Here is a 27,884-nt window from a genome sequence, read left to right as displayed (position 1 = left end):
TCTCCGGCAGAGTCCGCCAGGCAGGGCGGGGGCCAGCCCTGGTGTTGAGTAGCGGACCCCAGGGGGATGACTAAGCCTTGGCTGCGAACAGACACGAGCATGCCAAGTTATGAGACGATGATAACTCGCCCGGAGCCTCTGGGGTCGTGGCCGTGGGCCGGCAGGGGCGAGGCGGGCGTCGGGAGGGTGGATAAAAGGGGCCGCGCTGCGCCGGGGCGGCTTTCTCCGCGCGGCGCCTGCAGGGCTCCCAGCGAGTGGCTGCTTGGGAGGGGCCGTCCGGGTGGTCGGATTGGCACCTGAGCGGCCACCGCGTCCCGGCCAGGCGGGCAGACCGACCCCCTCCGCACCCCGGGCGCAGCTGGCGCAGGCAGGGCGCCCTGCCGCTCCTGGGAACCATCAAGTGCTGGCTGGGGGAAGCAGGGACGGGACGGAAGCAGGCGGTGTGAGGACCAACGACGCGGGCATGGCGGGGGCGGCCTGCGAGCCGGTGGCCAGGCCGAGCCTGACCTCCATCTCGTCTGGGGAGCTGCGCAGCCTGTGGACCTGCGACTGCGAGCTGGCCCTGCTGCCGCTGGCACAGCTGTTGCGCCTGCAGCCGGGTGCCTTCCAGCTGCGCGGTGACCAGCTAGTGGTGGCCGGGCCCGGGGAGCCGGCGGCGCGGGGGGGCTTCAACGTCTTCGGCGACGGCCTCGTGCGCCTGGACGGGCAGCTCTACCGCCTCAGCAGCTACATCAAGAGGTGGGTGGCCTCATCGCGCGCCCCAGCCGGTCACCTGGTACCCGCTGACGCCTCCACCCGGCTGCGGTCTCTGGGAGCCTGGGCTCTCCTCGCCGCCTGCGTCCCCGCGTGGCCCACTACTCCGTGTGCTTCTAGACTTTCCTTCTGCTTCCATCACCGGGAGCCTGCACGCTCGCCCTGGTTCTTCTGCTTCTTGCACTGATATTTTGCAGCTGCTGATTGAAGCGGCTCAGAAGGGCATCAGGCCCCGGGCGCGAGGGGGAGGGCAGGGGCCCTAAGTCAGAGCTCATGACTGGCGGATGCTTCTCCCATTCTGGCTCCTTAACTGGGTCAGATGAGCTCAAATTGGGGGCACACCCTTTAGGGGCTGTCTGCAGCGCTGCGAGACTCACATCCTGGCTTTGGAGCATGGGTGGCTGTGGGGAGCAGGGAGCATGAACCATTCTGAGCACCGCCAGCCCCCTCCAGTGAGGAGACCGAGTGGAGAAGCATGCAAAAGCTCAAAGTTTCCCATCTCTGGTCTCCCTTCGTGTTTCAAAAATAAACAAATAAACTGAACTGAGAAGGGAACAAAGGCCCTGAAAGTCCAGACTGGGGCCATGTGGGCTGTGGAAGGCACAGATAAGTTCTGGGGAAGTAAGTGTGAAACCTACGGGCCTTAATTGGAAGGAGGCCCCCAGGATGCTTGACTGTTGTGGCCAAAGTGCCCCCAAGCTCTTCTTGGCAGACATGAAGCCGGCAGGATGTGGCCCAGCCATCTGAAGCAGGCTTTGGTGCCACGGGGTAAAGGAGGGCACTTCAGGCCTGATTCCACATGGCCTCAGACCTCCAGAGGTCACCCTTGGCAAGGGCCTGGAGGGCAAAGCCCTGTTACATTTGTGCTGAGAGCGCTGAGTGCCTGAAGAGGCAAGCATGGTCTAGAGTTTGACTCAGAGATGAATAAGATAGCCAGCTTTCGAGACACAGTGCCTTTGCTACTGGGAAAGACAGCGTGCTGTGGCACCCTGTGGGTAGGAGGGAGCCAAGAGAGGCAAGCAAACAAAATGAGATATTGAACGTGCAGTCTTCAAAACTTCTGGGGAAAAAAACCTTGCTTTTCCAGACAGAGATAGTGAGGGCTCTGAATGCCTGAAGAACCATTTCCCAGCAAGAATTTCTCCCTTTCTTAGTGAAATGAAAATTCCAATCCCAAACCATAAGTGGAGGACTGTGGGAGGAACTGAGTCAGAAATCAGATGTGCACAGATTTAAAAAGAAGCTATCCATTGTATTTGAGAACAGGGTATGAAAAATAAAAATGTCCAGAATTAACTGAAGCCATAGGTTAGTCTTTTGACAGAACCAGTTCTCCTAATTGTAGCAAACAGTGCTGCAGAATCTGAAATGATTTTGAAGTCTGTCATCTAACTTTCGCTTTGAACACCTCCTACACAAAAGAAAATTAAACAGCGGTGATTCCGTGACAGCTTTGAATCTAGAATAAACAACTGGGCCACAATGACCAGGTAACATAGACAGGGTGCAAATACAAACCAACAAATAATAGGCTATCATTGTATAAGCAATACTGTGAGGGCTTTTGTACCTGGGAAATAGCAAGGAGCCTCCAAAAATAATTTGGGTGATGGAAGGAGCTATCTATTGTCCTCAGGCAGGGAAGGAGGCTTTTATAACTGAGTGTGCAGTCCTGAAGGATGGCCAGGAGGGAATCTGGTCTAAATGGAGACAGCCTTCTAGGCAGAGGGAGAGGACTGGGTTGTGGGCAGCAGTGAGAGGTTCTGCCCTTGTGAATCAGGAGGTGGGAGGCACACTGAAGCCAGAACTGAGATATCTAAAGTTTCACTCCTCTGAGCTGCCAAATTTGCCCAGTTGTCTTGGCTTTAGGGATAGCATACAACCTTCCTGCCTCCCTCCCTCCCTCCCTCCCTCCCTCCCTCCTTCCCTCCTTCCCTCCCTCCCTTCCTTCCTTCTTTTTGAAAAATAAGCTCTGGCCAGTTTTATTAAAGATTTGCCTGATTTTCTTTCACCAGTCTGTTCTGGCATGCTTCTAAAGATCTCAGGGCTAGGTGCAGTGCCTCATGCCTGTAATCCCAGCACTTTGGGAGGCTGAGGCAGGCGGATTGCTTGAGTCCAGGACTTTGAGGCCAGCTTGGGCAACATAGTGAGACCTCCTCTCTACAAAAATTAGCTGGGCGTGGTGACATGCACCTGTGGTCCCAGCTGCTTAGGAGGCTGAGGTGGGAGGAGGATGGCTTGAATCTTGGAGGTGGAGGTTGCAATGAGCCAAGATGGTACCACTGCACTCCAGCCTAGGCAACAGAGTGAGACCCTGTCTAAAAAAAAAAAAAAAGTCTCAGAATCCCCTGGATCAGTGACACCAGGGTGCCCTTCCTATGGTATTTTCCACATGTTGTGCCCAATTTAATGTTATTACTGCTGGAGTGGTAGATGGCAGTTTTGAGAGTGTGTGGCTTAGTGCTGTATTTCAGATTTCCTCGAGGCCAGGCAGTTGGTGGGGATGACCAGTTTCACTTTGCCTTGTCTATCATCTTCAGAGCTGGCTTACCCCAGCTTGTATTTTCCACCCTTCTTAGTGGGTTGGAGCCTGGAGTGGATGGACTCCAGTGACTTTTCATCTTCTTTGTGGCCAACATATTCTGGCCTTGGGTGTGGGATGGCCTCTAACCAAAACAGCCACCGAGATGGCCAGGGATCCCAAAAGGCAGAATGATTCCTAATCATTTTGGACCATAGAACTTTTGAGAATTGTATGTAGATTCCCCAGAAATGTAGATATATACCCAATATTTGGTGACCATCTAGGATGTTCATGAGATACTTGGACCCAGGTTAAGAGTCCTTGCTCTATTAATTAATTAGTTCTTTTTAACTCAACAAATATTTTCGGCATACGGGATAAGCCCCTGGTGTAATTAGAATTTCTTTCTGGGACCTCACATGTGTGTACTGTGGCTTTCATGAGGCCCTTTTCCAAGCAACCCCGAAAGGCTAAGAGCCACCAACCTTGACTTTCAGATGATTCACTTGTTAAGAGAGCAAGAGGACGATTTTAGCAGCACCACTTAGGTTCATTTTCTAATATTTGAACATTTTTATAAGCACATACCTACTAAGTAAACTAAGGAAATCTAGCATAGTGGGAAGGTTTAGTGATGGCCCCCAGCCCTAAAGCTCCTTCCAGAACCTACTTGAAAATATTTGTCCTATTTTGTAGGATTTACGGCAAGATCTTTATTTATTTTTTTTTTTCTTTCAAGATCAGGGTTTTCGCCCATGTCGTAAACACAACGTGCTCAGGACACAAGATGTGGGTAATGGTCATTCGGGGAGCTATTCATTCAATACTTAAAAGTCAAAATTACCATTAACTGTGACACACACGCGTGCACACACACACACACACACACACACACACCTATTTTTCCTATAAAGCAGCCTCTTGGTGAAGTATAATGGCAAACGTTTGGCAAAGAAGACCTGGAGTCCCTTCTTTTTGGTGCTCCCCTAGCGTGAAAGAAGCTGCTTGGGGAATAAAAATAAATACAATAGTAATGGTGGGTACTAACAATTTACTTGAATGGTGCAAAGTATTTCTCAGCTCTTAGCTCATAAAAGTTTACAAAGTTCGCACTATTGCTCCTTTTTACAGATGTAAGCATTAGGACTCAGAGCTTAAGTCATTTACCTAGGTAAGATGTTGCTAAGTGGGAGGACCAGTAGAACCAGGAGAACTTATGCTTTCAGCAAATTACTTCGAACCTGAAATAATCTTGCTTTATCACTCATTTCCTGAATCTACAAATAAATAACAGGAATTATGTCAGCTAGTGCATATCTTGTACAATCAGCCTACAAAAGGAAGTAAGTGCAGTGATTTTAAAGAAGCCACTAAAAGCAGAGCTGTGACCTGCTCCTGGGTGGGTGACAATCACAAGTACTCAGGGCGGAGAATGCAGGTGAGGTGAAGTGGCACTCATGGGGTTAAAATGAGGACAGGCAGGCTGGAACACACTTGGAAGTTTCCTGGGGGAAGCCTCACCTCCATCCCGCAGTGGGAGGTGCTGGGCTCTGTCTGCCAGCTCAGGCCCAGTTCTCAGAAGAGAGTTCGACTTGAGGCTGGGAGGTTGGAAAATGTGGTCTTAGATGTAGCAATCTGCTTAGGACAGCAGCCCCTTAGCAGGACACATAGTGATGTTGGTGGAATAGTAACCATGCATGCATTGAGCTGTGAGATTTTTAGGAGTCAGTCTAGAGGAAGGGCCCTGCTCTTTACTAGCTGAATGACCTTGGGAAATTTACTTACTGTCCATGGGACTCCATTTCCTCAACTATAAAGTGGTAATTAGTAATAATACTGAAGCAGTACCAGAAGCCAAGAGCTTTACACACATTGTTTAATCTCTTAGCCATTCATGGGGTACCTTTTGTTAGCCAGATTCTGTAGGTGAGGAAAATGAATGTCTGCAAGGTTAAAACACTAGCTGAGGTCACAGAGACAAAAATCACACTCAGATCTGATGACTCCACAGCGATGTGCCTCCCAGCCTTCTCTCCTGCCTGCCTTCTTCAGAGCCAGGCTCTGGACTTGCAGCCACACTTGGGTCTCCTTTCTATTCTCAGCTCCCCTGGTCCTTGCCACCTACCTGCCTGCCTGCCTGCATGCAGCCATCCTGTAGTCCCCATGGATGAGCTAGACTGTGACTCCTCCTGGGGTGCCCCTGCCCCTGCTGTTGTCCAACCCTTGCGGGTTGTTTGGCTTGACAGGACAATCTCTCTCCTACTACCCATCTCACCCCAATACATGGCTCTAACCCCCCGCCCCTCCTGACTTGCTCCCTTTGGCTTAACAGACAAGGAGAGAACCCAGTGGAGCCTGGACACATGAATACAGAGAACTATGCATTTCTTTGGCGTTAGTATGTTTGAATGATTTACCAGTTTGCAAGCCTATGAATAGAAGGGACCATGTCTTAGACCAGTGCTTCTCAAACTTTAAATAAGCATACAAGTCTCCTGGAAACCTTGTTAAAACACAGATTCTGACTGATTCTGGGGGGAGCCCCAGATTCTTCATCATGCCAGGTGATTCCAGTGCTGTTAGTCCAGGGATCACACTTTGAGCAAGAAGGTTACACATTCATAATTTCATACCAAAATCGTGTGTTTTCTCATCTGTCTCCCTAGGAGATTGTATGCTTCTTAGAAGCAAGGCTATTCCCTTTCTCATCTCCGTGTCCCCAGTGCCCAGCACACAGGAGGTGCTCAGTAATCATTCCTTGCATGCATAAATGAATGAATCATCCTCTGCCCCCATCAGAGTCTCACACACACTAAGTGTCAACAATTCCTTAAGGAATGAATGCATGAACATGTGTACCCTTGAATCATGTCTGTGTGAGCCACAGACATTAGAGTAAGAAGTCTAAAAATTTTGCTTTGTTTCACTAGAACTAGGGCAGAAGGCGGAGGGAAGAAGGGAAAAGAGATTAGGGCGAGACTCTGTGTAAGGCGATCAAGCTGACACTGGAAAGTCATGGCAGGGGCATCCTGCTTCCCCCAAGAGTAAAATGGCTCTGCAAGTTTTTGCTTAGTTAAAATGAGGACAGGCAGGCTGGAACACACTTTTTACAAGCACATACCTACTAAGTAAACTAAGGAAATCTAGCATAGTGGGAAGGTTTAGTGATGGCCACCAGCCCTAAAGCTCCTTCCAGAACCTACTTGAAAATATTTGTCCTATTTTGTAGGATTTACGGCAAGATCTGTATTTATTTTTTTTCTTTCAAGATCAGGGTTTTCGCCCATGTCGTAAACACAACGTGAGTTTACGAAAATATTTGTTGAGTTAAAAAGAACTAATTAATTAATAGAGCAAGGACTCTTAACCTGGGTCCAAGTATCTCACGAACATCCTAGATGGTCACCAAAAATTGGGTATATATCTACCACAGCAGAGAATTACGAAGGTGGCAAGCAGTTGCTGGGCCTCCTACACAGACCATTGCAGTGTGTGTTCGTCTCTGTCTCTGCTCAACTGTCCATATATTTTTTTAATGAACACACACGCGCACACACACACACACACACACTCCACCCTTTGATGGAGTTCATGGGGGATTTGAATTCCTATTTGTCATTGAGCAGAAATTGTTAGAGCCAAGGGAAATTTGGGGCAGCTTTGAAAGGTGGGTGTCTTAGAGGTGGGCCATCTTTCAGTGACTCCTGATTTGCTAGAAGCAAAACACAATGCTCTTTTTTGGTCCTCCTTTTCAGATGTTGCTGTCATTAAGTTGTTCCCTTTAGCCTCCTAAACTGAAAAAATAAGGAAAGAAATTGGAACAAGGAAGGAGCAACTCTTGCTCATTTATCAGATGCTGATATTTTCCTAATTTCCTGGGAACTTAAATGAACACAGCCCTGGGTGGGAGTCAGAAGTTTACAGAAGTTCATCCTATGGGTTTGCCAAGTTGGCCAGGATTAGAGACGCTCATGATGTTTGTTAAGCATCTACTATGGGTTCAAATTCATATGTCCACATTGCATGTACTGCATTTACTCATCATGAGAGAAAAAAAAAATACTGTTATGCCCTTTCCACAGATAAGTGAACAGGTGCAGAAGGTTAAAGAAGCCCCTCAAGGTCACAGTGAGTTGTGGCTCTGGAATTGAATTCACATAGCCAGCAAATTAGGACATGAATTCAATCTTATTTTGAAATACTGTGCTTCCCATTACATTGTCCTGCTGGGTTTTTTTTTTTTTTTTTTTTTTGGTTGGTTGGTTGCTTTGGGTTGTTTGTTTGTTTGTTGAGATAGGGTCTTGCTCTGTCACCCAGGCTGGAGTGCAGTGGTACAGTCATAGCTCACTGCAACCTGGAATTCCTGGACTCCAGCAATCCTCCCACCTCAGCCTCCTGAGTTGCTAAGAGTATAGGCACGCACCACCACACCTCGCTAATTTTAAAAATTTGTTGTAGAGGCAAGGTTTTCCTAGGCTGGTCCGGAACTATGTTGCCCAGGCTGGTCTATAACTCCTTGCCTCAACAATCCTCTGTCTTGACCTCCCAAAGTGCTGGGATTACAGATGTGAGCTACCACGCCCAGACTTGTCCTGCCTTTTAATCTTTGGATTGAAGCCAAGCTTAGAAACTTTCACCCCAGAAGCATTTTGGGGCCAGGATAAAGCAATGAAGAAATGAGAGTTTAAGAGCCTATCTTAAAGTGTTTGCTTTTCATTCCTAATGATAATTTCAGCAACCATGACAAATATTCAATATGTAGAAGTAATATTTGCATTAGTAATTCTGAAATATCTATGATTAAAGGCACAGTGTGATGGTTCATGCCTGTAATCCTAGCACTTTGGGAGGCTGAGGCAGGCAGATCATTTGAGGTCAGGAGTTCAAGAGCAGCCTGGCCAATGTGGTGAAACCCTGTCTCTATTAAAAATACAAAAATTAGCTGGGCATGGTGGTGTGCACCTGTAATCCCAGCTACTTGGGAGGCTGAGGCAGGAGAATTGCTTGAACCTGGGAGACAAAGGTTTCAGTAAGCCAAAGTTGTGCCAGTGCACTCCAGCCTGGAAGACAGAGTGAGACTCCATCTCAAAAAACAAACAAACAAACAAACAACACACAAACAAAGAAGATCGAATAACTAACTAGTCCCTAATATAATCTAGTAAGGATAGTCTTAAACTAAAAGCAGTGATGACATGTCAGAAACTTAAATATCTGTGCCCCTTAACAACTGAATTCTCTGATCTTATTGTATTTTAGTGAATGCTCACATTTATTTATTTCAATGGAATTTCAAGGTGTTTAACAATTGGACCATAACCGGGAGGCTGGGGATGGATGAATTTATGAGGTATTCCTTATCTGTGGTCTGGTTAGAGATAGGGAGCTTATTAAGTAGGGATCTTGCCACAATCTCTTGTCTGTAGATTCTGGCATCAGAGATCTTCTATAAGCAGTGTTTTCACACATCTGTGGTACAGTGATAACTGGCATGTGCTGTGATGAGGTTTACAGCCTGTTAAGGAGCTGAAATTCAAGTACCCCTGAATCATCAAAGGCAGATTAAATTATGTTGCATGTAGTTTTATTATCCAAGGTGTTTTATGAAATTCAGGCTCAAAAATGGATAGCTCATGTGTGGGTCATAGATTACACTCAACATGTGGCTATCCAGCAGGTTTCCTTCTGGGACCATGCCAAATACCCGCTCTTTGAGCCCAGTAGCATTCGGAAAAACCTTCCACCAAATTCCAGGGAAAACTGATTATTCTCTGAACCAGAGATCATTTGTAAATTGAGATTTTTATCTGTGGGACCACCGACCCATCAGCTATCAATCAATTTTGTATGCAGAAGGAAATACTGTACTGGTATTTGTGTCATCAGAAAAGGCATCAAAACTGCAGATTCTCTGCATGCATTGTACACAAATGCCATGCGCTTTCCATTAAGAATGACAATTGGACTCCAGATATTGAGAGAATAGAGGAATCACCTGAGGAATATACTAAAGGAGCTAAAATGACCATGACTGAACTCCGTGTAAACAGGGTAGTAGGAGAAAGGGAAACCTGCCTGCAGTGGGTCACAGGTAGAGCCTGCCCCTGCCCCCGCATCGCCCAGCTATCTCTTTATGTTTATGTAAACCAGACTTGCCCTTTTCTTCCTCTTTTGCTACAGGGGTTTTCTTTTTCTTTTCTCTACCTATATCCTCACCCCACCGTGTAGCCAAGACTTCACCTTCTCTTCACCCGCTTCCCAAGCCACTCTTGCCTGCCTGCCTAATGATAACTTCAGCAACTATGATAAATATTCAACATGTAGAAGCAATATTTGCATTAGTAATTCTGAAATATCTATATTTGTGCCGGGCGTTTGGCAGCTGAATAGATGGATGGCAAGAGGGATGGGCAAGCACAGGGGCACCCTGCACTGCCTCTTTCCACTGCCCCCTTCCTGGGCTCTGAGCCCCTCCAGCATGATAAGGCAATGAGACACATGTAAATGCTCACCTGGTGTCCGGCTCATCAGCAGGATTCAATGAAGCTGCTGAGTGAATGAATGAATGAGCCCAGCAAATGGTGGTTTTCTTTTTCCCACCTTCTCCTTTGCTTTCTTTCTCCAGTAACTTTTGGCAGTTGGTCAACTGGGATAAAAAGGGCAGGAAAATTCTCTCCCAGCTGATGTGCAACACCAGCACCACTCCCCTCAGTCTCCTGAGGTTCCCCCGTCTTACCCCCTTTCTCCTGGTCTGCCCCGGTGAGGATGAGGGCGGGGGAGGGGTGAAGGAAGAACCATACCAACGCCCTGTGTGGGTCTACATTCTCTTACCTGGCCGTCCATTCCCTTGTAACACCCCAGCGCCCCTCCTCCATTCCCATCATCCTCTCCTCTACTCCTGCCATCCTCACCCACTCCGTGAGCATCAAGTTCCACACCGGCCTTTTTCTTCTCTGGAACACTGCAGCCCCATGTTCCCTCCCAACCCCAGGAACAGCCCCCAAGCAGCCACCACTACAGATGTGGCGGGAGGTGGAGACTGCTTTAAAATCTTGGTGAAATAGAAGGCAGGAAGCATTTTAGAGGCTCCATCAGGGGTCAGGTTTTAAATGCTCTCAAAATCAGGTCTGACAATCCCAGCAGAAAGATAATGACATAGATTTCTAAGAAACCAAGCTGGGAGACAGTCAAGTGGAAGCTGTGTTTTCCTGCCTCAGGGTAGATATTCTCTCGCGTGCTCCTGACACATGCCCTGGTCACTGTCTTGTGTGCTGGCCCCTCCAAGGGGTGTTGGGAAGTGGACGCAGGGGAGGGATGCTGAGAATACTGTGGCCACCACTCCCTGCAGCGGCTGTTTTCTCTCCAAGGCTGTGATTTTCATGTCAGGCACTGGAAAGACAACCAGCCAGAAAGAATTGCTTGGAGCTGTCTCTGCTGATGACTAGATATAAGAAACAAACACGCTGTGGTGTAGCAAAAGGCAGCCCGCGTGCTCAGCTCAGCCAGCCATTCGCTCCGTGCAGATGCTCGCAGCTGTGTCAATGGGGAACCAGCTCCATGTTTCAGAGAGACTGCGGCAAACGCATCCTTCAGCCCGCTGGGGGCCATTCAGCTTGCCTACATCCACATGGCATCTGAGTTTGGGTTTAGTTAGAAAATCAGCCAGCTTCTTGAAGGAAGCTAATCTGCACTTGGACCTTTTTATCAACAATGCAGATAGGGACGTAGCTAGGCTGCTTGGAAGATGTGAAGGGCAGGGGAGAAAGCTAACATGCTAGATGACAGAGTCAGGATTCAGAAAGATCTTCCTAAATGAGAATAATGAATGAAAACCAAAAAGGCTAAATTTAACAAGGATGTAGTGAAAAGTCCAACATCAGTTGTTTTAGTTTTTTAATTACACAAGCTCAGCATAGGGGAGATGTGAATTAGTAATAGTTCATATGAATATTGGTTGATTCGGTAATCTATGGAGGGGGCTGGTTTATCTTGGGAATAGTAGGGGAAGTGGGGAGAAGGAAAGGAAAATTCTAGGCCCACAAGTTAGACAGGGTGACTCCACTGGAGAAAGTTTAGCTAATTCTACTTAAGTCGAATTCGTTCTCAATTCAGAGGGACTTAGAGCTCTTATTGCTTCAAATGAACCCTTTTAGCGCAAATGACAGATGATACTGATGATCATCTGGTAAAATCTGAGAGCCAAGCATCGATGCCAGGACACCCCCCAGGACCATGGCTGCCTGTGGGCTGCACTCTGATCCTTCAGCCAATCAGCCATGACCAGAAAGATTCACTTATACAGTGACCTCTGTAAGGACACATTTCAAGGAACTTCCCTCCAAGGTCTGTGGCTGTGGCAGATACCTGTCCAGTACATCCCCTTCCTAACTTAGATGAAACGGTATGTTACATTTGCAATGATCTCTGCTTTTTCATAGGTATGTGGAACTGACCAACTACTGTGATTATAAAGACTACAGGGAAACTATACTGAGCAAACCAATGTTGTTCTTTATTAATGTACAGACCAAAAAAGACACCTCAAAAGGTAAGTATCTGTATTAGTCCATTCTTACACTACTGTAAAGAAATACCTAAAACTGGGTAATTTATAAAGAAAAGAGGTTTAATTGGCTCATGGTTCTGCAGGCTATACAGGCTTCTGCTTCTGGGGAGGCCTCAGGAAACTTATAATCATGCTGGAAGGTGAAGGGAAAGCAGGCACGTCTTACATGGAGCAAGAGGAAGAGAGCGGAAGGGCAGGTGTTGCACACTCTTAAATAACCAGATCTAGCAAAAACTCACCCACTATCATGAGAACAGCAAGGGGAAAATTCGCCCCCATGATCCAGTCACCTCTCACCAGGCCCCTCCTCCAACACTGGGAATTACAATTCGACGTGAGATTTGGGCAGGGACACAAATCCAAACCATATCAGTATCTAAATAGTTTTGGTTTGGTCCTCGCTGGGACCAAACTGGGCTGGGGTGTGGACTGAGGCATGCTGATGAGCAGGGCAGAAATCAGCTAGTGACGAGGTGGACAGCAAGGAGCCTGGTGTGTGAGGCCACCTGAAGCACAGCACAGGCCTGCAGAACAAACCCCTCAATGATCCTAGGGCAGAAGCTACCTGTCTGGGTGGTTTCTTTTCTACTTCCTGCCTAGGCGGGAAGTGATCTGACTTTCTGAGACTTTGGAGGTTGCAGAAATGACTAGAGTGATGAGGATGATATATAACATGCTCTACCACATATCAAACACTATGTCTAAGAAGTGCTCTAATGTAATGGATCAGCACAACTTTGTAGGGCTTATCAACTGAGGACGTTATGAACATGAACATCACTACTATCAATAATTATTCTGGGATAAAGGTCTAAACTGACCCGGGCAGACTAGGATGCATAATTATCCCACGTAGGAGGTACTTACACTATTCCCGTTTCATAGATGAGGAAACTAAGAAAATAAATAGCAGTTGTGGATGCTTTTCTGTTTCATGCTATGATGTTGGAATGTCGTGTTTAGACACATCTCTTTATTGTTTCTTCCAAGAAATTAGATTAGCTGGTAACAACTATATTAAACCAAATTTCAGTATGAAAACGTCTCCATTTTGCCTTCCTCCGCCTGCTCAGAATGATATGTGGGGGAAGTCATGGGCATAACGTTCTGTAATAGAAGTAGAATTTCTTAAACTTGCTTCTAACTAACATTCTTAAAATGAGTCCAAGGGACTAAGAAACGATCTGCGAATTTCAAATAGATTTGCCCAAACATTCACTCTCATTCAGATTTGTGGAGCTCTCTCTGCTCATTTGACGGTAAAAAGTCACCATGCTCTTTCTGCAGGAGAGGCCAGGAACAGAACGCCCAGTAGCAAGAAATGCTCATTAGAACATCTGAAGCCCACGTGTTCCTTGGCTTAATTATAACCAGAAAGTCAGATAGTTCTCTAGGAATGTAATTCACAGCTGTATCAAGTACACCTCCTGCATCCATCACTCAGGAGGAATCTAAAAAAAGAGTAAGAGCCCTCTTCATTTTAACATTTTAATGAAAGTATAGGTAGTGGTACAAGGAGGAATTTGTAGGTAGCCTACAGAATGTATGAAGCTGTCGAACAGCTATTATGGAAGGAGGCGTGTGTCTGAGGCATGCTATAATGTAATGAATCGCCACAGCAGAAATCCAGAAACCCGGTACTAGTTAATTGTGATAAAAGCCGTAAAATGGAGAGGCTCCATGACACAAAGCTTAAGACGATCAATTTTAAATTGCAAAATTGTGATTAAGGCAATATGTCCAGTCTTGCTGTTATTTTAAACTGCACTTTGTGCAAATCAGAAAAAGCTACCATTTCCTCAAGATGATTACTAATGCTTCCCACAAGTTTGTCATAATATACAAATAATGTCTTTACATGTGAGCGACAGCCTCTCGAGTTAGGCAGCATACACCTCCCCCATCAGCACAACTGTGGAGTGTGCTGGCCATGAGTATAGAATGAGCCCAGAGGTGTTGGTGTGGTTTATGTGAGATTTAACTCAAGGTATCAAGCAGTTTGCTTACTTTGTTTATCTATTGTGTTAAAGAGGATATAAGGCAGCTTATATCTAAAGTGCCCAAAAAATAATTTGGGAGAAAGTAAAACATGGGTAAGAAAAACAAGATAAATAAGGTTAGTTTAAAATGCCTCCCTTGAGGACGTAAACACTTGCTGTTGGTGGACCAAAGGTTTGTCTCTGAGATATCTCAAAGCCAGTATAAAACATTGAGTTCTAAAAATCACACAGTGGCTGGTCCCTGGCTGTTAAATGGAGGAGAACACAGATATCTATGTGTCTCCTTAGACCAAGGACTGAGTAATTAAGTCGATGGAACTTGATGCTGGGGACTGGAAAAGTTAAGAGGTCGCTGGTTACTAATATTTAATATTTTGTATTTCCTAATGAGTAAACAACCTTCTTTTGGCTTAAATCATGCAGAATTGGACAAGAGGGGTTACCAAACCAAACTAATCAATCAACAACCAAAAAATCTGTCTGCCAGGACAGACACATGGTATTATTTAAACAATGAGAGGGAGATGTTTCCCACTTGGGATTGTGTTAGAGGTAGCGGCAGGGAGAAGAATCAACCTCCAGTTGTCTTGGTCCATAGAACCCTAGACTAGCCATTTGTCAGAAGCATGTCTGGTCCCTGGAGAGAATGGGGAGAGCAGGGCATGGGGTGGGGGTAGGGGTGGAGGTGGAAAGCATGGAGCAGCCCTGTTTCCTGACCTTTGCAAATTTTCTTATTCAAAGAAGAAAGTTTCTGTAAGAGCCAAGTTGTGATTTGAATACTTAGCAAGTCATGGTGACTCATGCCTATAATCCCAGCACTTTGGGAGGCCATGGCTGGCAGATTGCGTGAGTTCAGGAGTTCAAGACCAGCCTGGGCAACATGATGAAACCCTGTCTCTGAAAAAAATACAAAAATTAGCCAGGCGTGGTGTGAATGCCTGTGGTCCCAGCAACTCGGAAGGCTGAGGCAGGAGGATCACTTGAGCCCAGGAGGTTGAGGCTGCAGTGAGCCGTGATTGCGTCACTTTACTCCAGCCTGGGTGACAGAGACTCTGTCTAAAAAAAAAAAAAGAAAAAGAAGAAGAAAAAATCCAGCACGGCAGGAACATGAAAACCGGCTATCTCGATCTTTCACTTTCCTTCCCCACACTGGATACATGCTGTGGAGGCACGCTCCTCATCTGTGATAATTATAGAGTGGAATTTCTGATTTCTGAGACTCCAGTGACAGACCGCAGCCTTGTGGGAGCTGATTGTCTAGCCTGCCTTTATAGCGGCCCAGAACCTCCTTCAAATCTGCAAAATTCTCAGAAACACTTCTAGAAATCTGGCGAGGCTTTGTAGTAAGGATGTGAGGGAGCAGAGAGGAAGGTTATAAATGAATAAAATCTCCAAATGAGGCGGGAACCACTGCTATAGCAAATTCTAAGAAGCATGCTTATGTCACATAGACATACTTGTTTCTGAATTCTGCTTGCTAATTTCTAGAAAGGACATATGCGTTTCTTGTGAACACAAGGCACCCCAAGATAAGAAGACAGATAGAGCAAGGGATGGACATGGTCATCTCCTCAGTGATTGGAGAAAGTTACCGGCTTCAGGTAAGCCTAGCCTGTCTGAATCCAGGAATGTCAACTACTTGGAAGGAGCTTGTGCATTTCATGCAGGAACTGAGGCCCTATTGCTCTGGCTTAGGCCAAGAGAATGGCCCTTAGAAAACAAAGTGCATCCAGACACCTTGTTTTCGAAGTAGCATTATTGCTACCAATGAAATGAGTTTAGTTCTTAGCAACCTATTCGAAATGGGGTAAGAATACATGTAATTTTGGCCAAGCAGTTCAGAATTTTTAGATGGAATACGATGCAAATGCAAAGTTTTGTTAGAAAAAATAAAGACAACAGTTTAAAAATCTCTGTGAGAGTGAAAGGGAAATAAGAGGTATGATGTTTTGATATTTGGGCGGTTGTTAGTTCCACAATGTCAACAGGATACGTATGTCCAGGAAGTCAATGCAATGTTCCTCTCTCTTTCAGTTTGATTTTCAAGAGGCAGTGAAGAATTTCTTCCCCCCAGGAAATGAAGTGGTTAATGGAGAAAACTTAAGCTTTGCATATGAATTCAAAGCTGACGCATTATTTGATTTCTTCTATTGGTTTGGGCTCAGTAATTCCATTGTAAAAGTAAATGGAAAGGTTCTGAATTTGTCAAGTACAAGTCCAGAAAAGAAGGAGACGATTAAGTTATTTCTGGAAAAAATGAGTGAGCCTTTAATCCGAAGGAGCAGTTTCTCGGACCGAAAGTTCAGTGTAACTTCCAGAGGTATGTTAAAAATTCCCAAGGACATGTGGAAAGTAGTTAAATAAAAGGGTAGAATAAAATAATGGAAGAGAGTCAATTGATTCAAAAGGCAAGACCTATTAATAAAAGGGAAATAGATTTCAAAATTCAGAAAATAAGAAGTGCAACATGTTTATAACCAAAAACAAATGTAGTGACTTTTCCTTTTGGGCCCCTTTAAGTTTTCTGACATCAGGATTATATTATGTGGTATAATCCAAAATAACTTTAAAGAGTATTATTAATTTAAATGAGTATTAATGATCATTTAAATATTATTGGCAATTATTAAATGGTGAGTTGGGAGGGGTCTGCGTGGTCAAGATATCAATCTTTTTTTGAAACAGAGTTTCACTCTTGTTGCCCAGGCTGGAATTCGGTGGCAAGATCTTGGCTCTCTGCAACCTCCACCTCCTGGGTTCAAGCCTCAGCTTCTCCTACCTCAGCCTCCCGAGTAGCTGGGATTCCAGGCGCCTGCCACCACGCCTGGCTAATTTTTGTATTTTTAGTAGAGATGGGGTTTCACCATGTTGGCCAGGCTGGTCTGGAACTCCTGACCTTGTGATCTGCCCACCTCAGCCTCCCAAAGTGCTGGGATTACAGGCGTGAGCCACCGCGCCCGGCCAAGATATCAGTCTTTAACTGTATTTGGAAGGGTTCTCCAGATTTGGACAGAGCACAAAAGAATAACTCTTGAGAAGGTTTCATTTAACACTCTTGATGACATATGGCAAGTTCTTTGTATTGACACCCCTGTGGCTGCAGGTGGCATGAATCACGGCTTGTCTGGAGGTGTCTTCTGCAGAGACCGTTCCGTCTGTCTTTTGCTAGCCTGGACTGTAGAGCAACTTCCCTGAGTCAGGACTCTTGCTGCTAATTGCAGAAAACCAGCAGTCTCTGTGAAGTTGTGGTATTCTCAGAGTTCACCTGTAAAATATAGAGTCCTCATTACTTGTATTTACAGCCTGTGTTTTTTGCTTTTTTGTGTGTGTGTTTTTCATTTTTTGAGATGGAGTCTCGCTCTGTCACCCAGGTTGGAGTGCAGTGGCGCCATCTCGGCTCACTGCAACCTCCTCCTCCTGGACATAAGCAATTCTCGTGTCTCAGGCTCCCAAGTAGCTGGGACTACAGGTGTGTGCTACCATACCCAGATAATTTTGCGTTTTTAGTAGAGACGGTTTTTCACCTTGTTGGCCAGGCTGGTCTTGAACTCCTGACCTCAAATGATCCAACTGCCTCAGCCTCCCAAAGTGCTGGAATTACAGGTGTGAGCCACCATGCCTGGCCACAGCTTGTGTTTCTTTCTTCAAATGTTTACAACAAAAATGCTTGCTACTAGCTATTTCTTATCCTAGACGTGGTCTCTCTCTTTCTCTCTTCCTCTCTCCTTCCCTCCTTCCTCCTCCCTGTCTCTCTATCTCTTTCTCTTTCTCTCCGTGTGTTTTTCTCTCCTGCTCTTTCTCCATCTCTGTCTTCATTTCAGTCTCCATCTCTTCCATCTCCATTTCTGTCTCTGTCTGTTTCTCTCTCTTTCCCCTCTCTTTCTCTGTCTCTCTGTCTTTCTATTCTTCCCATGTTGTTTCAGCTTTCTCTGCCTGGGAGTTCCTCACAAAGATGCCTTTGTGTTCTGCTCCATTGCAATCATGTGGAGGATTATACTCTGATCCTTTTGGAGGGGATGAGTCACTGGCCCTTTTGCTGCAGTGCCATATGTGCCTGGGCCTTTCTCTGACACCCCTCAGTTCACCTATCAGCCCCAGCAGCCTGGGCAGAATTTTCCGGTTTCACCATGGCTCACCTTCTGTCCTGTGGGCTGCCTGGAATGTCCACCCCATCTTTGGAACACCGAGGAACATTTGAAGTTAGGCAGAGCTTCCTTAAAAGTTTACTCTAAGCCGGCCCCGGGGCCACTTCAACTTCAGAGGAGTGTGGCACGGTCCTTCCTGGAAGCTGTCATCATGCACTGCAGACAGCACAGCCAAGACGCACCTCCTGCTTGTCACGCAGTCCAAACCTGGCACCACAACAGGCAGAGCACAGGGCCACCAGGGTGCTAACCTGGCTCCATCCCCTGCAAAAACTGGCCTCTGTCCTCAGTAACTGTTCCCAAAATGTAAGCCTTTGGCCCTCAAGTGTGAAAGAGTATGTTAAGCTCATTGCAAGTTTACTCCAGCCCACAAGAAAGCAAGTGACAATCTTGTCCTACTAATAAAGAAAAAGCAACACATTTCTGTTTAGCCTTTTGAATTTTTCTGAGGAAGCCAGGATTCTCTATTAATTATTGAAATAGTTACGTTGCATGACTTTGAAAGGCACTGTTGGCTTTTGTTTTTTTCTTTCAGTGATAGTAATAATGCATGCCTTGTTTACTGTTTTTTAGGTTCAATAGATGACGTTTTTAACTGCAATCTGTCACCCAGATCGTCTCTGACAGAGCCTCTTTTGGCAGAATTACCATTTCCAAGTGTTCTGGAATCTGAAGAGACACCCAACCAATTTATCTGATTGGACTGAATATTCTAGCAGTTGCTCCTACACTCCAGGCTTGTGCTAGACTATGAGCTTGGGGGAGGGTAGGAGGTGGGAGGCAGGTACTTCCATCTGCGTGTCACTCTCTGGCTCCTCCATGGCTTCTACGGAGGGCTGCTCTCTTCTGCTTCTGTGGATGTGATGCCCTGGCAGGCGATTCCCAGGGCAGCTGATTCCCCTAAAGATTATGATTACCAGGATGGAAAGGCCTTGGTCCCATGGCATTGGGTGGGGCTGGGGGATATTCTCTACTTTGAACACTCCTCCGAAGAGTTTTCCTGGCAGCCTGTGTGAGAGTGGTCTGACTGGCTGTTGACCCAGCATACTTCATAAATCAGGATTTGGCCGTCTGCTTGGGGCATCCAACCCCTTGAACTCAAACCTGTTGCGCCAGGGGATAAGAGTTCTGTTCTCTTGCCAACCTGGCTGGGCAAAAGCCTGTGCCATCTTTCACCAGAAGGCAAATGTGTTTTTCATCCTGCCATATGACACCTATGAGAAACGTTCACTGTGAGATTCACTGGAGGAGTAGCCAGGTTGCTAGGACAGTAACCCTGCCACACGCTGCCTGAAATTGGAACTCCCTTGGCCTCCCTCTTAACTAAGTGACCCATGTAGAATGAAGCCAGGAGATATAGTACCGAACAATGAGAGGGGAAGGGTAGTGGACAAGGCAGTGTCCTCCTTATTGAAAGCACATTATGTCAGTTGGGAATTTTAAATAAGCTTTTAGCAATCCTAACACTAAAAGCAAAATAGAAGAAAGCTATACCATCACCATGTACATTTTTCATCTCATGGCTACAATGGAATTCTTGAAAAGGAAAAAAATCCTATCTACATATAAAAACCTGCATGAATGAATCACATATGCTTATAATGAGGAAGAGTTATAAGTCCTGAGTGTAATTTTTTTTATCTTTTCTTAAAAAGTTTCTGTGTTATGCATTTTGATAACACTACTGATGATCCTTCCATTTATATTTGAAATATTATGTACCACATTTTCACAATTAAAACTTTTCTTAGCATTCAAACTAGAATTGATTAAATGTATGACTGAGGCTTCATGTGAGCTTTCCATTGTGGTTTGTGGGTGGTGTATTTGCCTTGTAACTTAGTGAATTACAATAAGAATTGTGGGTTTTCATAGCCACTTTCTCAAGAAGAGCCTTTGGAAGAACAGGGCTATGAAGTATTTGAAGAAAGGAAATAAAATTTGATACTGATCTTTCAGAAAAGAGAAGGGGAATGCTACTTAGTAACAGAAGAGGTTAAACATTTATTATTACACTCAGTAAAACATGAAGAGTATTAACAGTAAGCTAAGTTAACCACTGCAAACAAACTTTACGTGGATATCAAATATGAAATGCTTCCCAAAGGAAACAGCAACTCTATTCACAAAATTGACAAAGAAGATTTTTTTTTTTTTAAGCAGTGGAATTGAGAAAAACCATCAGTATCACCCCAGGAATGGACTAAAAATCTGGAAAGTCTCTTTCACCATTAAAATCTTCTTTTCGGCCTGGCGCGGTGGCTCAAGCCTGTAATCCCAGCACTTTGGGAGGCCGAGACGGGCGGATCACGAGGTCAGGAGATCGAGACCATCCTGGCTAACATGGTGAAACCCCGTCTCTACTAAAAAATACAAAAAATTGGCCGGGCGAGGTGGCGGGCGCCTGTAGTCCCAGCTACTCGGGAGGCTGAGGCAGGAGAATGGCGTAAACCCAGGAGGCGGAGCTTGCAGTGAGCAGAGATCCGGCCACTGCACTCCAGGCTGGGTGACAGAGCAAGACTCCGTCTCAAAAAAAAAAAAAAAAAAAAAACTTCTTTTCAGTCAAATCTGTACAAAATGCATTCACCCATTCAATATTCACTCAGCAAAGTTTTACTGATTGCCTATAAGAAATATACACTGTGCTAGTGTATTTTATTAGTAACTATCACAAAGAAGTTATATTGGGCAATCTTTAAAATTGATGAAAAGTCTAGGAGCAGATCTTCCTGGGTAAAAGAGGCCTCACACTGAGTATAAATGTGGCCCAAGCTGATACTTTAACAGTTTAAGGTCAATACAATCTGTAGGACAACAATGACCTAAGCAAGTCATTCATTCATTCAGTTCATCTTCATTCATTCAACACACATGTTTGAGTGCACATACTAGGTAGATGCTGGCAGGCATACAAAGGTGCCTAAACATGGCCCTTGCCTTCAAGGAGCTTCCACTCATGTAAAAGAAGACCCTTGTATAAGCTAATAAGACTAATAAAACAAGTGCTCTGAGATAAATTCAAAAAGGAAAACATCTAAGATGCTTGTAATCCAGTTCTGGAGATAAAAACCAATTACATGTAATGTAAAATTTAGTTTTGTTTTATTTTATATTTTATTTATTTTATTTTATTTTATTTTATTTATTTTATTTTATTTTATTTTATTTTTGAGACAGAGTTTCACTTTTGTTGCCCAGGTTGGAGTGCAGCAGCATGATCTCGGCTCACTGCAACCTCCACCTCCTGGGTTCAAGCAATTCTCCTGCCTCAGCCTCCCAAGAAGCTGGGATTACAAGCGTGTACCATTATGCCCAGGTAATTTTTCTATTTTTAGTAGAAACGGAGTTTCATCATGTTGGCCAGGCTGGTCTCAAACTCCTGACCTCAGGTGATTCACCCGCCTCGGCCTCCCAAAGTGCTGGGATTGCAGGCGTGAGCCACCATGCCTGGCAAAATTTAGTTTTAAAACAAATATTTAAGGATTGATTGATCCAAGTGATTGATTTACCCAAGCTCTCAGTGATCTTGGAGGCTAGTCACTTATTCCAACAAGAATGCAAGTCCAGAAATGATTTACAGAATAAGGGAGTTTTTTGTTTTGTTTTGTTTTGTTTTGTTTTTTTCTCATTGCCTGATGGTACTAGATTGATTTTTGGCTAAAAGATAACGTTCCTCAACTTGACCGCCTACCTTAATTATCAGCTTGAATGCCGTTTTACTGTTTCAAATATCCAATCTATCCTCAAAGAGCAAAGTTATGCCCCCGTTGAAGAAATTCAAAATAATATGTGTGCCGGTTTTCAAAGGGAGTTTCTAAAGAATTTCTAAAAATGCTTCAAGCGATAGCAGCAGTAATACGGTTTGGCTATGTCCCCGCCCAAATCTCATCTTGAATTGTAGTTCCCATAATCCCCACAGATCATGGGAGGGACCAGGTGGAGATAGCTGAATCATGAGGGTGGGTCCCTCATCCTGTTCTCACGAGTGTGAGTCAGTTCTCACGAGATCTGATGGTTTTATAAGGGGCTTCCCCCTTCACTGGGCACTTGTTCTCTCTCCTGCTGCCCTGTGAAAGAGGTGCTTTTCTCCATGAATGTAAGTTTCCTGAGGCCTCCCCAGCCATGTGGAACTGTGAGTCAATTAAACCTCTTTTCTTTATGAATTACCCAGTCTCGGGTATCTCTTCATAGCAGTGTGAGAACAAACTAATACAAGCAGGATTCAAATAAATGATTACTTTGGAAAAGAGAACATTCATTTGGATGGATAAGTGCTGGTATAACAGATTTAAAATTACTGTTCACTTTTGCTGTTTGCTACTTGCATAAACCTGAGAGAAGAACTAACAATGGAAGGCATTGATAATTAACCCATGGCCGCCCCACAGCCTGTGTGTTTCTTAAGTGCTCCAAGAAGAGGCTGGGCGCTGTAGCTCACACCTGTAATCCCAACACTTTGGTAGGCTGAGGTGGGTGGATTGCTTGAGCCCAGAAGTTTGAGATCAGCCTGGGCAAAATGGTAAAACCCCATCTCTACAAAAAAATACAAAAAAAAAAAAAAGGGTTCAGGGAAGAATTAGGGAGAGAAGGGCTGGCTGAGGAGGGAGGTCACATATAAAAGGGATTGATGAGGTTTTGATAGAATCAATAGTCTAAACTTGCTGTTATGGTTTTATTTAGATGAAATATAAGTAAATTTAGTAAGTAGCAAGTTAGAAGCAGAGCTTAGAATTTACCCCATTAAATTGGACTATCCTAAAAGAAAGTAACTATATAATTGTTTTTTCTGGAATTTCCAATAAGAAGATTGAAATCATTCTTGGACTACTTACCTACAACCCCTCTTAGTGGCAACTATGACCTAGATGACTCAACAAGATCTGAGTCTGTGATGGTTAATTTTACGTGTCAACTTGACTGGGTCACAGTGCCCAGATCTTTGGTCAACAGTCATTCTGAATATTTCTGTGAGACTGTTTTTGGATGGGGTTAACATTTAGATCATGGACTTTGAATAAAGCAGATTGCCATCTCTGATGTGGGTGGGCCTCATCTAATCAGTCGAAGGAGGAACTAGAATAACACATTGGCTTCCCCCAGCAAAAGTGAATTCTGCCAACAGTCAGCCTTCATACTCGAGCTGCAATATCAACTCTTCCCTGTGTCTCCAGCCTGCTGTCCTACCCCACAGATTTTGGACTTGTCACAACTGTGTGAGACAATTCCTTAAAAGAAATCTCTATTTAAGGATACTCGAATCAAAGCATTGCAGACTGCATCCTAATAGAAAGTCTTTTGTCCAGATATAAGAGCAAAGGCAGAGAAGCTTCACTTTGTATCTTTGTATCCAAAGTAGTTGACAAGGTGGCAGATTGTCTGTGACCTCTTCTGGGCTTTTGGCAGTGGCCACCTGTCAATTCTTTTACCCGTTCTTTATTAGCTTGCTCTTTGAATTTTTGCCTTCAACTCTTTCCTCTCTCCCTCTCATTCGGGAGATGACCTTGCCTCTCGTATGACCTGGAGCAGTGCTTCTCAAACTGGAATGTTCCTAGTAATCCTCCGGAGATCTTGATGGAGTGCAGATCCTGATTTAGCAGCTCTGGGCTGGACCTGAACGTCTGCATTTCTAACAAGGTGCTGCTGAGGTTACTGGAGCACAGCAAGGTTCTAGAGCTGTCCATCTCAAACTCTGTGAATCACCTGGGATCTTGCTAGAAATGCAGCAGCTCAGGCTCCGCCTGACTTCCTGAATCTGAATCTGTGTGCTCACACACGCCCAGGGGCAGGTAGGCACACTCAGATTGGGGAGTGGCTCTCCAGCACACCTGTCTTCTCCAGGCCTGGGCCCCATCTGCTCTCTCCTGTAGCTTCAAGCTCTATCTTTCTGCTCCTGACCCTTGGCCTAGGAATTTGGTTACTCCTTCACTGTTTTAAGTAGTAACTCTACCTGAGCCCCTCCTCCAGCCCGGTTAAAGGTTTTCTTCTCTGTTACAGTTTAAACTTGAGTGTTCTATATTTGCTGTCTCTTCACCCTTACCACCCATCCCAGTCTTTACTACTTCATATCATGTTCTCTATGTGTGTGTTTGTGTGTGTGTGCGCGTGCGTGCACGGACATGCACACACAGGTGCATGTGTGCATGCAGAAAGAAATTGTCACAAAGTTTTCGTTTTTTGTTTTTGGAGATGGGGTTTTTCTCTGTCACCCAGGCTGGAGTGCAATGGCACCACCACAGCTCACTGCAGCCTCAAACTCCTGGACTTACTGGATCCTCCCACCTCAGCCTCCCAAGTAGCTGGGACGACACATGTGCATCATCGTGCCGGGCTAATTTTTTCATTTTTTGTAGAAACAGGGTCTCTCTATGTTGTCCAGGCTAGTCTCGAACTTCTAGGCTCAAAGGATCCTCTTGCCTTGGACTCCCAAGGTATTGGGACTACAAGCCTGAGCCACCACGCCCGGTTATAATCATTTCAACTGAAAATAACCAATTAACATTTCACCCATTCAATACAACTATTCTCAATTGTTTTGGATCGATTTGAAACTCTGCTAAACACATACCAGTAACCTAAATTAGTAACGTAGATGCTTTAATTTCTGAATGATTCACTTACTCTGGCAGAACGATGTGGAATTTTGCCTCTCCTCCTTCTGGAATGAGAGGCCAGGATTTACTTAAACTTCCAACCTGACCCTTCACGCCATTGTTTAACTCAAGCATGCTCAGGTGAAGTCCAAGCTTCTCAGGATGGCCTGCAGGGCATTCTACCCCAGCCGGCTCTCGGTTTCCCCTGACACACTTTACAACATGGCAATATTGAACTACTAAAGGTCTTGGGACTGCACACACTGTTCCATGCCTCTGGCCCTTGAGCTAGTTTGCGTCACCTCCCCCTGTTCACCTGGCTGACTCCAAGCACCGTTGAGGTCCCAACTCAGGCACCTCCTCTTCTAGGAAGTTCGTTCACTATAATAATCAGGGCATTGCCCCAATGCCATCATACAGCTCATACTCAGTGCACAGTCAGTATTTGTTGAGGGACAGAAGAAAGCGGGGGAAATACTCTACTTCATCATTTAGAGGAGTTGCCTCAGGCAACCAGAATTCAAAGGCAGGAATAGCGCTATACCGCTTGCCATTAAATGGATCCACGCAAAAATACACTTTGAAGCAGAAATGAAAGACTGTGAAAGGAATGAAGATCAGAATAGCAACAAGAGCAATACCTTAGATTTGTGTGATTTTACAATTTATAAATTACTGTTGGAACTCATCATGTTTACAGCACAGTGAGCTGGGTGTCGGCATTCTCAGTGACAGACAAGGAGACCAGGGCGCAGGGAAGGGTCTGCGTACCCTAAGGGGCTGCAGTGACAGATCTTTTGGCTCTCTCTTTGGTTCCCACCCCACCATTTCACAGCTTGCCTAAAATGAGACAAATCGTAAGATATTAATAAGAATTCACTTTCAAAATTCTATATACTTGCTCTATTTTAAAAATATATTTCTCTTAAATTATGCTATGCTAATTAGCTCTACCATTTCCAGACAGTAATCTGTTATTGGGTGTGACTTTTTAAATTTAGATGCCACTACTAAATCCTAATTTAGACTCATTCCTTTTAATAACATCTATGCCTTCTAATGTGTTCCGCCCTCCATTGCTTCAAAATAGGAGAGTTTAGAATGTGTTATATTCATTCCATTATATGGATAGAACTCTACCTTCAGAAAATTCTAGTTCAGCTCTTCATTTTAAAGACATTCCTTGCGTATAGATTTGGGATCCTTATCTTGATGCTTTTTCTGTGTCTTTTGATAAATTCCTCCTTTGTTACACTGCACTGTTTCTCTGAGGTCTTACATTAGAACAACCCCTTAAGAATAAGGAACTGTTGTAAATTGCTTTGTAAACAGGTTGCCAGCTGACTCCAATATGTATTTCCTGGCTTCTCTTTTCACCCAGGTGGGGAATAACTGTGTTGTAACCTGGAGGCAGTCAGTAGTTACTAACCACCTAGTATGTCAAATTACCAGGTAGTATTATCCAGCAAAAGGGGCTCACTGCACTAGAAACCAACAGTATGACACCAAGTTTTTGAGAAAAGAAAAGCTTCATATTGCAAGTCAGCTTCTGAGGAAACAGGAGCCCAGTTCAAATCTGTCTGCTTGTACTGGCTTTAAAGCAGTAATTTTATTACAAAAGGTTTAGGGGTGGATCCTGGCATTAGCAGCTAATTGGTGGAAGCAAAGGGGACATCTGGGAGGTCTTCAGGCATGCATGGTTCTCTCTTCAAGCTTCCTCACAGGTCCCATGTGCAAATTCGGAGGGAGTTGGTATGAAACAAGTGGTAGTAATTCAGGCTGTGACATCAGCAAGCTTGCTGTGGGCAAACTCCATTTGGCCTTATTGATTCCAGCTGATTTCAATCAGTTTTGTTATAAGCAGAGGGAGTTTCAGCAAATTGTTTCTTTTCTAATCTGCCCCTGAAAACAAGAATCTCTGTTATTGGTGTCTTTGACTCTTTGAAACAGTTTCAGTAGTTCCCAGGATATGAAGATAAAAGACCCCCTTCATCAGTGAAAACTCTTACAAAAGGATGAGAGACATAGCTTCCTCTATGAGAGTAGAAGAACAATTAATTTGACGCTCACAAACACTATGGTTGGTGCCAGGAACGTGGCCTGGTGAAGGGGAGAGTGTCACATCCTCCTTGCCCACTCCTGTTTCCACCCGTGGATTTCCCCTTCTGCCCCTCTCCTAAGCCAGGATGACCCTTCTGACTGCATGGAACTATCACAGAAACTGCTTCCATTTACACCAGACAACTTGGGATTCAGTCTTCTTGCTTGGTTCTTACTTACTGCAAAGATCCCTGACAACTTTGCCCACATTTGCTTAAGCTGAAAGCTAATGGATGAAAGTTTGCAGTTGAAAATCTGACACTACTACTTTCTCTTCAATGTCTTCCCTGTTTGCTTTTCTTAGGAAACATAGGAGACCATGGTCGGGAAAGCTCACTGCAGGAACTATACAAATAATGTAAAAAGTAAGGCGTCCATAGGATCAAAGCCACATTTCCTTGCTCTCTGCACCCCATTCCCGCGCTGGCCAGGTTAAGCCTCTTTCGTGGCCAGCACCCGTTGGCAGGGCAGAACTCCCTGGAACCCGATCCTTGTCTCCATAGCGACGAGTCACAAAGCGGCCCGGGGCTCCCGCAGCGCTGAGTTCAGCTGGAGCCAGGGTCCGGTGGCCGCCTCCTCGGGCAGAATGGAACAGCCCGGGCCCAGGGCTCGGGATCCCTCTCTCTGCCACCACAACCTCCGGCCAAGTAAGACAGCAGACTCTGCCGGTCTGCGGGGTGGGGCTGGGGTCTTTCCCGGGGAAACGGTCCTGTTGAGAAAAGGGGGCCTTAGGTCTTTAAGGGTGTGGCATCGCTCTTAGGAGTACGCTCAACTGAGGAAAAGAAGGGGAGGGAGAATTACAGGGTATTCATGACGTTGCCCCTTTTCAGTCCTTCGCGTACCCTTTGCCAAGTCCCCGCTCCCGAAAACGCGTAGCGTTAAGTTTTAAACACTCAAGGAAACGCCTGGCTAAGAGGGGACAGGAAAAAAGGGAGAACTGGTGATTTTCCAAGGAAAACAGGGCCAAAGACAAAGAAGAAAGAGAAGTCCGGGAAGATCAGAAGAGAACAAGTCCTGCATGAGTCCCGATCCCCATACAGGGTCTAGGAAACAGCAAGAAAGTGGGGGAGGGGGTGGCTGCTGGCTGCAGTCCCAGCGGTGTCTGCAGAGGCGGGGCCCTCCCTGGGCTGTCACACAGCCTGGGAGCCATGGCCTTCAGCTGCCGCCTCTAACCCGAACTGATTTTTCTTCCACAGAGATTTTGTA

At 45.2% G+C, this 27,884-nt stretch overlaps 2 protein-coding genes across 5 annotated transcripts in view; both read left to right on the top strand.

Annotated features, from left to right (window-relative positions):
- The first annotated feature begins 252 nt into the window (after positions 1–252).
- Positions 253–18,766, top strand: MEDAG (mesenteric estrogen dependent adipogenesis). The gene is made up of 5 exons (XM_023208667.1): positions 253–738; positions 11,716–11,825; positions 15,332–15,444; positions 15,878–16,163; positions 18,562–18,766. The coding sequence occupies exons 1-5, from the start codon at positions 464–466 to the stop codon at positions 18,684–18,686; spliced, it is 909 nt and encodes a 302-aa protein (XP_023064435.1). The 5' UTR covers positions 253–463; the 3' UTR covers positions 18,687–18,766.
- An 8,438-nt stretch (positions 18,767–27,204) lies between these two features.
- The window catches only part of TEX26 (testis expressed 26), a 40,938-nt gene continuing 40,258 nt past the window's right edge, over positions 27,205–27,884 (top strand). For 2 of the 4 annotated variants that reach the window (XM_023208670.2, XM_023208669.2), the window contains exon 1: positions 27,205–27,325. Coding sequence is in view for 1 of the 4 variants with exons in the window: in XM_023208668.3 (XP_023064436.1) it covers positions 27,265–27,325 (61 nt within the window). In the remaining 3 variants the exon portion in view is untranslated. The remainder of the gene's footprint in view (positions 27,326–27,884) is intronic. The other 2 variants (XM_023208672.2, XM_023208668.3) reach the window with 1 other exon arrangement.

This window comes from Piliocolobus tephrosceles, chromosome X, assembly GCF_002776525.5.
Source record: "Piliocolobus tephrosceles isolate RC106 chromosome X, ASM277652v3, whole genome shotgun sequence".
NCBI classification, from domain to species: domain Eukaryota; kingdom Metazoa; phylum Chordata; class Mammalia; order Primates; family Cercopithecidae; genus Piliocolobus; species Piliocolobus tephrosceles.
Note: the sequence above shows the minus strand (reverse complement) of the source record. Positions and strands in the feature narration are given on the sequence as shown.

Coding starts and splice junctions, on each gene's coding strand:
- MEDAG (XM_023208667.1), top strand. CDS start 464: ATGGCGGGGGCGGCCTGCGAGCCGGTGGCCAGGCCGAGCCTGACCTCC. Junction 739..11,715: donor CTCAGCAGCTACATCAAGAG/GTGGGTGGCCTC, acceptor GCTTTTTCATAG/GTATGTGGAACTGACCAACT. Junction 11,826..15,331: donor CAAAAAAGACACCTCAAAAG/GTAAGTATCTGT, acceptor GCTAATTTCTAG/AAAGGACATATGCGTTTCTT.